The following is a 12,658-nucleotide window of genomic DNA, read 5'->3' on the forward strand; positions in this document are numbered from 1 at the left end:
AGTCTGGCCGCCAATCATGACGTTTCACTTTGTTTTTATATCGTCAAATAACTTAGCAAACATGGAGCAAACATCAGTGTGATAAAACCTGAAATGACGTTGTAGTTTGGTTTATGTCCCTTGCATTAACATGGAGTAGGCAGAGTTCATGACCTGTACTGCAGCCAGCCACCAGGGGGCAATCAAGAAGATTTGGATTCACTTTTGTACATGTACAGTCTCTGGGTCACATGACACTAGAGTTATGAGTTTCACATGTTTTAACATGAACACCTTTTGTTTTTGCCAGAGAATGAATCAATAAAGAGATAAATGATAATTTCTGTGTGAACTCACCTCCTCCCTCAGTCTGTTCTCAACATTAAACCAATATTAAAGGCTCGAAATTCACACTTTTCTTCACAGGTTGAAGTGAAATAAAGGTTTTTGGAATATATGTTAAAATATTTCTTTGTCCTAACCCGACACACAGTCTCTGTGCCTGCTTATGAAACCACTAGCACAGCTAAATAAGGATGTGATGATCGGAAAGTGATTCTGTCCAAATTCAGAGACGGAGAAACAGTGAAAACACCAAGAACCCAAAAATGTCAGGACCATGAACAAGAAGAATGTGACATTACATCCATCAGTTGACTGATGAACAGATTTAAATAAATATTTTACTTCAATAAATATATGAGTGTCTCAATTCAAGTTGTATATATTTAAATTTTCTTTTTATTTATTTATTTTTATTGAAAATAGTTTATGGTTAAAATCTCAAACCTCAAATGTAGAAACACTTCTTCTAGTCTTGACCTTGTCTGTGTCTTTTCCCAGGATCCTTCAGTGCAGAAGATGGGCGGCGGCAGGAAGAAGACCGTGTCCTTCAGCAGCATGCCGTCTGAGAAGAAGGTAGATTAGAACAGGAAACGAACGTAAAAACAAAACTATATTGAACTCAAATAGTAAAACCTGTTTTCCGTCCCAGGTGAGCAGCGCGGCGGACTGCCTGGCGTTCATGCAGGGCGGCTGTGAACTGAAGAAGATCCGGCCCAACTCCAGGGTCTACTGTCGTTTCTACACCCTGGACCCGGACCTGAGCTGCCTGCGCTGGGAGCCGTCGAAGAAGGACGGCGAGCGGGCTCGGCTGGACGTCTGCAGCGTCCGGGAGGTCCGCATCGGGAAGAGCACCGAGACCTTCCTCCACAACGGCCCCCTGTCTGAGCAGCTGGCTGAGGAGGCAGCCTTCTCCATCATCCATGGAGACGACTACCAGGTGAGGAAGGACGAAGAGGAGATGCTTGTCGTGAAGTTCCTTCTTCAATAATCAGCAAATACGACGAAATATTCAAGTGACGGTTAAGATCTGTTCCTCCCTGCAGTCTCTGGACCTGGTCGCACTGTCTGCTGATGTGGCCAACATCTGGGTGACGGGCCTCCGCTACCTGTTGGCCCACCCGTCTGTGATCGGTGGGGCTGGGGGAGGTGGTGGAGGAGGGCTGGGTGAAGGAGGGGGTGTGGCGGTTGATGGAAGCCTGGGGAGCAAGATGAGGAGCGAGTGGCTGGCGGCGGAGTTCGCCCAGGTGGACGAGGACGGCTACGGCATCGTGTCGGAGGACGTCGCGGTCGCCACCATCTGCAAACTGTGTCCCGGCATCAAGGAAGCGAAGGTGAGCAGGGATTTAAAATGTTATTACACAAAATGTAACGTGGCCTGACGACGATCAGAGCAGAGGGTGTGGCTTTTAGAGCAATTATACCAACGATGGGGCTGGATCCAGAATGAGGTCGTCTATCAGAACCCGTCCCGGATGAGCGCAGATAAAAGAACAGAGAGAAGAAGAGAGAGAGAGAGAGAGAGAGATATGTGTTGTTTAATGTGGGTCACTTTAATATCCTCATGGAAGCAAGATAACTGAAGTTTAATCAAATTAGTCGGCTGCTTTGAACGAACGACTAATTAGTTCACTTAATCTCTCGCTCAATAAACCGTCTTCCGTTCCTCCGACCTGTCCTCCCTCTCCTCCCTCTCCTCCCTCTCCTCCCTCTCCTCCCTCTCCTGCTCCTTCTCTCAGGTGCGTCAGCGTTTCAAGGAGATCCAGCGCAGCAAAGAGAAGCTGACGTCCCATGTGACACGAGAGGAGTTCGAGGAGGCCTTCTGCGAGCTCTGCACCCGGCCCGACGTCTACTTCTTACTGGTGCAGCTGTCCAAGGACCGGGAGTGTCTGGACCCTCAGGACCTCCGTCTCTTCCTGGAGACGGAGCAGGGTTTGTCCCTGGCGACGACCGAGGGCTGCTGGGAGCTGCTGAGGCGCCACGAGCCGTCGGCGCAGGGCAGGGAGAGGGGGCTGCTGGGTCTGGACGGATTCGCTCGCTACCTGCAGTCGCCCGAGTGTCAGCTGCTGGACCCGGAGCACCTGGGGGTCTGTCAGGACATGAACCTGCCTCTGTCCCACTACTACGTCAGGTGAGTCCGGGTCTGGAATCTAACATCAACATCCACACGACTGCTCCGTGTTGTTTTCAGCCTGAAGAAAGATCAGTACACAGACGTCTGTCTCTGAATTAATTCACTCAGCGGCTCCTGTTTTCAGTCACCATGTGCATCATCCACCAGAAGCTTCTGTTGACTCTCTGAGCCTCCAAAATAAACACAAATATACAATTTAATATCAGACACATTTTATTATTATAGGTCATTTTTATGTTGTTGTTTGGTCTCTTCTTTCAAAGAAGCTGTGTCCCAGAACAGGGTTGAGGTGTTTCTTTAATTTAATTTACAATTTAGCTGATATTAAGTAAAATATTTGTCACTAAATATCAATAATACTATTAGATTTTAAAAAGCAGGACGTTAATTGTGTTGGTTTTATTTTCCTCAGCACCTCGTACCGCTCGTACCTGCTGGACGACCAGGTCCACGGCAGAGCCGACCTCGGAGGCCTGATTAAGTCCCTGCAGTGTGGTTGTCGATGCCTGGAGCTGGGGGTGACTGACGGCCCAGAAGGGGAGCCCCTCCTGGGGGTCGACTACGGTCCAGAGGTCCCCCGCCACCATCACCACCACCACCATCACCACCACGCTCCTGTGACCATCCGCTCTGCTCTGGAGGTGGTGAACAAGTACGCCTTCCTGACCTCTCAGTACCCGCTGCTGGTGTACCTGTGCCAGCGCTGCTCTCCGGCACAGCAGCGCACAATGGCGCAGCACCTGAAGAAAGTGTTCGGCTCCCGTCTCTACAAGCCAGAGCCCCTGCCCGTCAGCCTGGGAGGCCGGGCTACGACCCTGCCCTCCCCCGAGCAGCTGAAGGGACGCATCCTGCTCGTGGGGAAGAAGCTGCCGCCGGAGCAGCAAGGGTCAGACGGCGAGGTGTCTGAGGAGGATGAGGAGATAGGAGGAGGAGGGCCTTTGGCAGGACGGCGAATGACCATCCCCGGTGAGGAGGAACTGGGCGTGGTCTTAGTGGTGCCTCCACCCTCTCAACCCAGAAAGTTGCGTCTCAACAAAGAGCTGTCAGACCTGGTGGCCATCGCTCGGACCGGTAGCCGCAGCTTCTACGCCCAGAGAGCGAGCCAGCAGCAGTCACCGACCAGCAGCCCCTCCTCCCCCAGCACGCCGCTGGCCCCTGAGCCGCCTTGTTGGACCCTGTGCTCCCTGGGGGAGGGAGAGGCCGGGCGGCTGACCAGCGAGAGCCCGGAGGACCTGGTCATGTTCACAAAGCGCACTTTAACCAGGGTGAGGCCCAGCTCAGTGCGTCTGGACTCCAGTAACCCCAACCCACAAGGGTACTGGAAGGGAGGGGTCCAGCTCGTGGCCTTGAACCAGCAGACCCCCGGCGCCATGCTGGACCTTCACCGAGGTCGATTCTCTCAGAACGGAGGGTGTGGTTACGTCCTCCGACCGACTGTGATGAGGGACGAGGTGTCGTACTTCAGTGCCCACACACAGGGATGTGTTCCAGGGGTTCCTCCTCAGACGCTTCGCATCAAGGTGCACATCTGCTGAGATTCTCATTTCAAGTTGATTAATAAAGTTAATTATTATTTAACGATCATTGATCATCTCACGACTCTGGTCCAGATGACCTGGATGTTTATAAAGCAAACCTTCTCGATGCTTTTCTCCGCTAAGACTCGAGACATATTCTGAGGACACCGTCATGTTTGTCGCTCGGAATAATGTGACACAGCCTGTTTTTTGTCTGAGAGAACAAGAGAAATGTCTTGGAAAGATTTTAGTTGTGTGTTCCCCCTCGCAGAGTGTCACGGACCCCCCGGGGTTCAGCGGACCCATATTTTAAGAACCGCTGCTGTCGAGTCATTAAATTCTGCTTCCACACTGATGCATCGCTATAATTTATTTTTGATATATCACATTTTCGAGGCAGTAAAAATAATTGAAATTCTAAAATTTAGCTGAAAAGTTCATTTGAGGCTGAAACTGCACTGGTTGGTGGAGGCGGTGACGTATTATTATTTATGTCTTCACCTCCAGTGTGAACAGGACGAATGATTAAAGCTATCAAAAACAACTTTTATTTATTTTTTCCACCCAAATATGTGAATTGTCATCGGTGCTGTTGCGTCTCACTCTGCAGGTCATCAGTGCCCATAACCTGCCCAAGCCTCAGGGGTCGGGGGCGAAGGGAGAGGTCATCGACCCGTACGTGGTTCTGGAGCTGCACGGCGTCCCGGCCGACTGCGCCGAGCAGCGGACACGCACGGCTGCTCAGAACCAGGACGACCCGCTGTTTGATGAGACCTTTGAGTTCCAGGTGAGACACTTCACTGCTCCACTCCATCTTCTGATCATCTTTTTTTATTATAGTGATACTACCGTCAGTAGAATCAATAGAAAGAAATCCTCCATCACAGGTTGGATTTTATTTTGGACACATGAAAACTTCTCTGACACCAAAATCCTACAATTCACACTGCGCACAAAATAAAATATCTAAAAATAGGTCAAGTGTTTAAAAGGTTTCAGTCACTTTGCTATATTTGGGTTTTGTTCATATGCTCGTGCAATAAACTCTGAGAAAAGCAATAACCTACTTAATCCATTTACATAAGTGCATGACGGCTCCTGCTTATAATCCTGTTTACAGGCAGGAAATATAATTTTAAAATCAGTTTTTAATTTAAATTATTTGATTTGGTTTGTTTTTCTTATTAACACAAAACTTTCCCTGAGACGTCTGAAGTCGTCTCTGATATTTCTGATCATTTCACTGAAATAAAAAGCAACTTGAATGTTGCTGCGCAGCCTCTGAAGTTTTTTCGAATGTGGAGGTTTGAAAAAGAAAGAGGACGATGTCAACAGCATCAAAGAGCTGATTTTGTTGAGGCCTCAGTTTGTGCGTCTGCAGGACGATGGAGCTCAGAGCGTTTAACTGAAGGAGACGCAGACAGAAATGAGTCGCTCTCATGAATAGATCACAGATGCAGTGGATTTATTACATGAGATGAGATTTAATGACTGAAGTGTGGCGTATTTATTTATTTTTTCCTTTAGCCGTCTCTGACAGAGTCCTGTATCAGTGTGGCTGAGCCGTAACGACAAGCTGTCACAACTGATGTGTCTCTGTGGTCACATCACATCACATCTGTGTGTGTGTGTGTGTGTGTGTGTGTGTGTGTGTGTTTGGAGAGTTGTGTACTTGTATCTCAATCGCTGTATAATTGGATTTGTAAATGTGCAAAACAATCAATTTCATTTGCAGGTGTGGAAACAAATCTGTGAATGTGCAGACACATCTTTAAATGCTTACACGGATATTAGAAGCTGAAAATACAGATGAGTCCTTACTTACAACTGACTCACAGTTTTAAAAATAAAACCGATCTTTTGATTGTGAATGAATAATCCTACAGATACCGACGGGTAACTGATTAGTGCGAAAGGTTCCCTGACACACAAAGATCGTGGTCGTGACAGGAAGTCGGTCGGCACATCTCTCCTCTGAATGGTTTTCCCTCTCCGCTGCTCAGCGAGCTGCTGAAGAAATAGTTAACGTGTGGAGAGCGATGATGTCTGCGGCTGCACCTCATCCATCATCTGTGAACTGACAGAACAAACATCCTGTACCCTGCAGAAAACGTCAAAACACAGCCGATAGGAAACAAGCGACATCTTAGTCCTCAAATGCAAGAAAAGTGTCAACATTTGCAAGTTGTTGATTGCACGTGCACTGCAGGATTATCTTTCCTACTTAATCTCACACACGACCACTCCTTCCTTTATTGTGGTTCAGCCCAGGAGCGGCGGCAGAGCTTCAACTGGCAGTAACGCACAATGAACCCGTTTACATCAGGGAGCCGTGTTCCCATGTAGCGCTAAAGTAAATGGAGGTGACGACCAGCTGCGGAATTAAAAATCCCGTTCTCAGTAAAAATAAGAAACGATGTGCAGGCTGACCTGGACAATCTCCTTCGTCACATGTGGAAGATGAACTCTACCACGACATTTTCTGGATTTCAACATCTGCACATACATGATTCATAAAAACGCAGCCGAGCTTCAGAGAGCAGCACCTCTAACCTCGTGGATTCTAACCACAGGGTCGAGTGTGGATCTGGACGGCCGTGGACACACACACACACACACACACACGATAGAAAAGACGACATTGGAGAAGACACACACTCAGAAACACACAGACAGACGTGCTAACACAGCGGCTGGATAATCAGTGGAGGTCATGCTGTGTGGTGAAGTATCAGCCTGTTGAGGCGTGTGCTCATACGTCTTCATCATTTGTCCTCCAGGCTCTGACACACACACACACACACACACACACACACACACACACACACACACACACACACACTCAGCTCAGTCTCAATGTAGTTATCCTCCTTAGCCCTGATGAAAACAGCTGTCTCAGCTGTCTGCGCTCATAAAACACCCTCTCGGTGTGTTTACAGTAACTTGGGTGTGTCAGTATTTTGCGGTGTAATCGTTTGAGATCATGACGGATGAACCGGCTCTTTCCTCTGTTGTGTGGGTTTATTTAAAGCTCATTCAGGAGGAGCTCTGAGGATTCTGTATGTGCAGGTATTATAGATTGTGCTGTAACATGTAAAGTAAAGAAGGGGAGCCGTGTGAAGTCAGAGCGTCACTGGGTCTGAAGACTAGACGTCTGCAGCTGCTCCTCCTCTCTGCTGCACATTATCTGCTGCTGACGCAACTCAGCTGAATCTCTCTGTGCGTTCACGTGCTCCTCTCACGCTCCCAGTGACCGAGTCGTGAGGTCGTTGTTCCGACATCAGTGCGTTCATGTGCTGTGAAGTCGGATGTGTTGTATTTAAAAAACACTCTGACTCCTCCTTATTGAAACTAAACCGCTGAACCTCCTCTTTCGTCGACTTTCTGAGTTGGTTCGACTTCAGGTGAATTTTACTCGTTCGGGAACTAATATCTCTGATTATTGCGACACCACATGAACGCACCATAAGACCTAACTGATGTCTCATAATTTGCATTATGGGTAATGCAGGAGAATATATCTCCGAGGATATCTCTGCTTCTGTTGCAGCAAAGTTTTAAAAATTCCTTCAGCTGTGGTTTTTGGAAGTTGGGTCTTGTTTTTCTTTTTCTTCCAGTTTGCATTAAGTAATATTCATTTCGTTTCATTGAAGAGATTTCTGTCGGTGCTTCGTTTTTCTAATTTGCTGCAGAAGAGAAATAAAATAAGAGTCGATCTGTCGCCAGCACAGAATCGTCCGACGTGATGAACCGTGACTTGACCTGAAATCGAACAATTCCAGATGTAGGATCTAAGAAAAGACGCCGAGTTCTTGTCCTTCTGCCTCTTTGTCTCTTCACCAGAACGTTCTGGTTTTGAAAGTGATTGAATTAACTGTCACAGAGCTGCTCTGCTCTGCCACAGGGTGTTTGGAGGAAAAACTGAGGAAGAGAGGAAAGAGGACACACACATGCACGCACACACACACACACACACATATACACACACACACAGACAGACAGACACACACACACACAGTCTGCTGGAGCTGTCTGTCTAACTTGCCCGTGCATGAAACTTCAGCTTTTCTCTCCACCACTCGGCCCTCACTCAAAGCTTGTGGGAGTGGACACACACACACACACACACACACACACACACACACTCACTCACACACACACACACACACACACAATATCCCAATTCGTGGGCCGTGTAGACTGCGAAGGATTTCCATGGTTGGCGTCAACAGCCCATACTGCTGTCGCTATAGCAACAGAGCAGTTGGACACGACGAGAACGTTTTTTTAACCATGAGCTGTTCGGTCGAGTTGAAGCCAGCCACTCAAGCATTGGGCGTCTCGCTGCTCGCTGGCGCCATCACCTCTTTGAAAAACTGTTAATCTCCAAAGTGCAATGCATCCTGGGATAGGTTGGACCGAGGAAGGACGCACCTGCTGAAGCCGTCGTGTTTCTCTGGGATGGAAGGACACGTTTGGAGGAGCCTTTAAAATGGGACAGTCTCCGAGAAACTTAAACCTGAACCTAATCTGACTCTAACACACACACACACACACACACACACACACACACACACACACACACACACACACAGAGGGCGTATGTTTTTTTATAACAGCACAGTCCAGCTCCTCGTTCAGTCAGCCTGACATGTTCTCTGCGCCTCCATCCATCAACTTCAAACTGGGACATGTTCACAAAACGCAGACGTGTGGCCTACATGCGTGTCCCTGCAGATGTGCACGTGTGTGTTGAAGGATGAGGCTGACATCGCAGCTGATCCAGAGAAAAGCGCTTAAGAAAACATTGGAGGAGGATATTTTTATTTATGGCAGCAGACGATGTTTGTGGGATTCATTCTAAATAAACCACAGAGCTCAATGTTCATCATAATAAAGAAACGTGTCACGTTGACGAGATGTGAGATGATTAATAGTTTCAGTTCTTCTGGCGGCTCTGAGACTGAATCTTTGTGGGACTCGTCCTTGGAAAGTTGTGGCCGTCTGGGAAACGGCTACTGAGTTTGATGAACATGAAAAATATGAAAATCGTTCCTGCTGCTCTTATTGATATCTTTCACCACAGAGTGGAACAAAAGAGTTTCTCTGCTGCTGCGCTCCCCTCGTTTCCTTGGGAACGTTAATACCATTAGACTTTTACACAACACAGATGTTTTTAAATGAAACAGACGTTTTTAGATACAACAGAACAGTGCGTGTGCGTGCATGTGTGTGCGTGTGTGTGCGTGCGTGTGTGTGTGTACCAGGCTGTTTTAAGACAAATCAGAGACATTAGCTGATAATGTTTCATTTTTAGATTTGTTAGTCTGCACAGAATGAAATGCAGAGACACTTACTCTGCAACGTGTGTGTGTGTGTGTGTGTTTGTGTGTGTGTGTGTGTGTGTGTGTGTGTGTGTGTGTGTGTGTGTGTGTGTGTGTGTGTGTGTGTGTGTGTGTGCTTCCATGCTCAGGTGTTTATCGTCTCATTAGCCGAGGGGGAAGGTAAAGTGCTCTGAAGGTGTGATCTGAAATGTAATGTCGCCTTTTGCGTCGTGTGATTTACATCAGTGCTGCATGAGTGAGACTTTTGTAACAGGAAGTGATGTTTGAACGTCTCGGGTGAATATTGTGAGTAATTGATCATCTTTTTAATGAAGTGCGTCTTTTCCTCCTAATTGGAGTCGACTCAATGAATCACGAGCAGATGAATATGAAACAGAGCGACAGTTCAGGTGACGAAACCTCAAACCTTTAAAAGCTCGGATCATCAAATAGAGAGTTTGTTCTTCTAGAGAATTCACTTCATGAGAGATAATGAATGAAGACAAGAGGCTTTACGTTTTCAGGTTGTCCGTCCTTCCATCGTCCCACTCTCATTGTCCGTGGTTTTATTTTGTCCTGGTTCACCGCAGAGCTTTTCAACTCCACTTGTCTTTTCCAGGTAAACATGCCGGAGCTGGCCTTGCTGCGCTTTGTGGTTTTAGACGACGACTACATCGGAGACGATTTCATCGGCCAGTACAGCGTAGCCTTCGAGTGCCTTCAGCCCGGCTACCGCAACGTGCCCCTGCTGGGACTGGTGGGCGACCCCTTACCCCACACCAGCCTGTTTGTCCACGTGGCGATCACCAACCGGCGAGGAGGCGGGAAGGCCCAGAGACGGGGTCTGTCGGTGAGGAGGGTGGGCCGACGGGGGAGGGAGTACGTCACGCTGAGGCACACGGGCATCAAGGTGGTGGACGAGACTTTCAAAACGGCCGGCCCCACCCTCAGGGAGGCGGCGGTCCTGCGGGAGGATGCTCAGGTGAGGCGGGAAAATATCGTCCATCGCCCCTAGAGACGAATTCAGTCAGTCAGACGAGAGCAGTTGGGCTCCGAGTCTCGTCCAGTCATGAAATACATGTTGGACTTTTATCCAAACTGCAAGAATTTTCCTTTTTTAACCACAACTTCTTCTTTTTCTTGTAAATTCCAAGGATAGTATTGTATTACCCCCCCCCCCCCCCCCCCCCCCACACACACACACACACATCTCATTTAACCAGCAGCTTTAGTTAATATATTATTATATTATGTCTATGAGTATTAATTCCATCATATTGTCTGTAAATCTACACAAACAGTCAAATCCACACAAATGAATCCCTGTTCTCCTCACGCAGCCTCCCACTGTGTCGGCTGCACTGGATAATCCACAGACCTCCTTCTTAACACTTCTCATTTGGGAAATATAAATATTTATAGATTTGATTTGAAAGAATTGAAAAGTGTTTACTGTGAGGATTTTGGATTATCCAAAGTAACCGGGACATCGTTCCTGGAAAGAGATGATCAAGAGGGTTTATTTATTTTCCACAGAAATCTCAAAACCAGCTAAAATTCCCCCGGAGACGAGTGAGACCGTGTTATTTTTTGATGAACTGACCCTTTAAGATTTTGCAAAAAAACCAATAACACTTTCGGGATCAGGTGTTTTCTAAGCTGCTGTATTTTTAGGCTGCGCTGGTACGATGTCCAGTTTTGACTCGGGTGAATCGGAGCCGCTTTCATGACGGCGCTGAAATCAGACTCTGCTTGAGTCTTCTGTGGAGGATGAGGAACATGGAGGGAGGAGGAGGAGGAGGAGGAGGAGGAGCAGTGACAAAAGAGGAGTCAGTATAAAGAGTGGAGGAGGATTATAAAGCATCTATAAATACCAGCAGAAAATAGACCCCGGTCACACAGCACCCACCAGCCTAATGATACAAACATGTATGAGCAGGTGATTAGAAGAGAGTCGTCTTCTGTGGTTCGTTTACAGAGAAACTGTTGAAGCCGCAGGTTAAAATTAACCGTTTGACATTTAAAGAAATAGATAAATTCACATTCTGGACGAGCAAGATAGTAGAGAGATTAGCTTAGCTTAGCATAAAGACTGGAAGCAGGGGGAAACAGCTAGCATGACTCTCTCTGAAGTTTGATCAGACCATCCTTTAATCCCCATAGTTTCATCATCACATGTTCCTCAAACCACGAGTGTCCATAGTGCAGATCTATAGATCCAATCTGAGGATCCCAATATAGAGCAGGTCAGGCCTGCCGAGCCCGACCCGACCAGAGCCTGATGACTCCAGAACCAAAAAAACCTAAATATTCCTTTACTCTGATGCAAAAGTCGTGTGGTTCCTCTAGTTTCCTCAGATTCTCCTGCTCGTCCATCTGTCATTCACAAACTGATCCGCCTGCTTCGATCTCATTGTCCTTCCCCTCTGACGTGAACTCTCTCCTTCTCTCTCTCTGAGCCCAGCTGTAAGCTCATCTGCCAAAGTCAGTTAATATTCATCATGCCTCCTATTATACACACACACACACACACAGACACACACACGCTTACACACAGGTGGGCTAACGGTTCGTCCAGTTGGGCGTCTGCCATGTGGCAAATAGCATCCAGTTAGTCTGCAGTGGTTTTCTATTCACGTGCTTTACCTTCTTTATGAAATCACCCAGTGTTTTGCATTTCAGCAGCGTAATAACACACAACTCTTGTTATTCAGACGTGTTTTAACCGACCCAGTTTCGGTGTGTACACACCTGCTGCAGCTGAAAAACACTTCGAACGCCACAGCGTTCCAGATTTATGCCATATTGTCTTCTCCTTTGCCAAATGCGCTTAAGCTCCGGCTGATTTCACTGGATTAAAATGACGGCCATATTGATTTAATTCACAAGAGGAGCAGCAGATGACAGGGGAAAGAGGGTGTGTGTGTGTGTGTGTGTGTGTGTGTGTGTGTGTGTGTGTGTGTGTGTGTGTGACCCTCTCTGACCTTTCGCAGCTTAGTTCTACAGCTGTAACCTTACATCTGATCTAACTCAGCTTCCACTCGTCTTTCTCTCTCTCTGTTTTTTGCTTTCACATGTTTCCAGAGCACGACGGCGAGTTTCAAAGAGCAGTGTGGGCTCCCCACGGTGGCCAAGCTCAAGCAGTGCATCCAGAGCTTGGCCCCCAGGCTGCAGAGCCCCGAGGGCGTCATGGGGGCCACCATGGTGCTGAGGGAGGGCTACCCCTGTCTGGAGCCACTGGCCAACCTGTCGGAGGCGACACGCAAACTGCTCGCCGCCTACGACACGGTCAGTCTGAGGAACGGGTTTTGTTTCCAGGACTATTGAGGCGTCGTGGTGTTTTTTCTCTTCGTTCTCACATG

The 12,658-nt window shown here is 47.8% G+C and overlaps 1 protein-coding gene across 2 annotated transcripts in view; it reads left to right on the plus strand.

The window, feature by feature from the left end:
* plcl1 (phospholipase C like 1) overlaps window positions 1-12,658 on the plus strand; it is a 56,283-nt gene that overhangs the window by 36,047 nt on the left and 7,578 nt on the right. For both annotated transcript variants that reach the window (XM_069532595.1, XM_069532596.1), the window contains exons 2-9: window positions 823-897; window positions 974-1,261; window positions 1,368-1,655; window positions 2,061-2,452; window positions 2,868-3,975; window positions 4,583-4,759; window positions 9,916-10,278; window positions 12,381-12,584. In XM_069532595.1, coding sequence (XP_069388696.1) covers window positions 823-897; window positions 974-1,261; window positions 1,368-1,655; window positions 2,061-2,452; window positions 2,868-3,975; window positions 4,583-4,759; window positions 9,916-10,278; window positions 12,381-12,584 — 2,895 coding nt within the window. The remainder of the gene's footprint in view (window positions 1-822; window positions 898-973; window positions 1,262-1,367; window positions 1,656-2,060; window positions 2,453-2,867; window positions 3,976-4,582; window positions 4,760-9,915; window positions 10,279-12,380; window positions 12,585-12,658) is intronic.

Source organism: Paralichthys olivaceus, chromosome 10 (assembly GCF_024713975.1).
Source record: "Paralichthys olivaceus isolate ysfri-2021 chromosome 10, ASM2471397v2, whole genome shotgun sequence".
Taxonomy (NCBI): Eukaryota; Metazoa; Chordata; class Actinopteri; order Pleuronectiformes; family Paralichthyidae; genus Paralichthys; species Paralichthys olivaceus.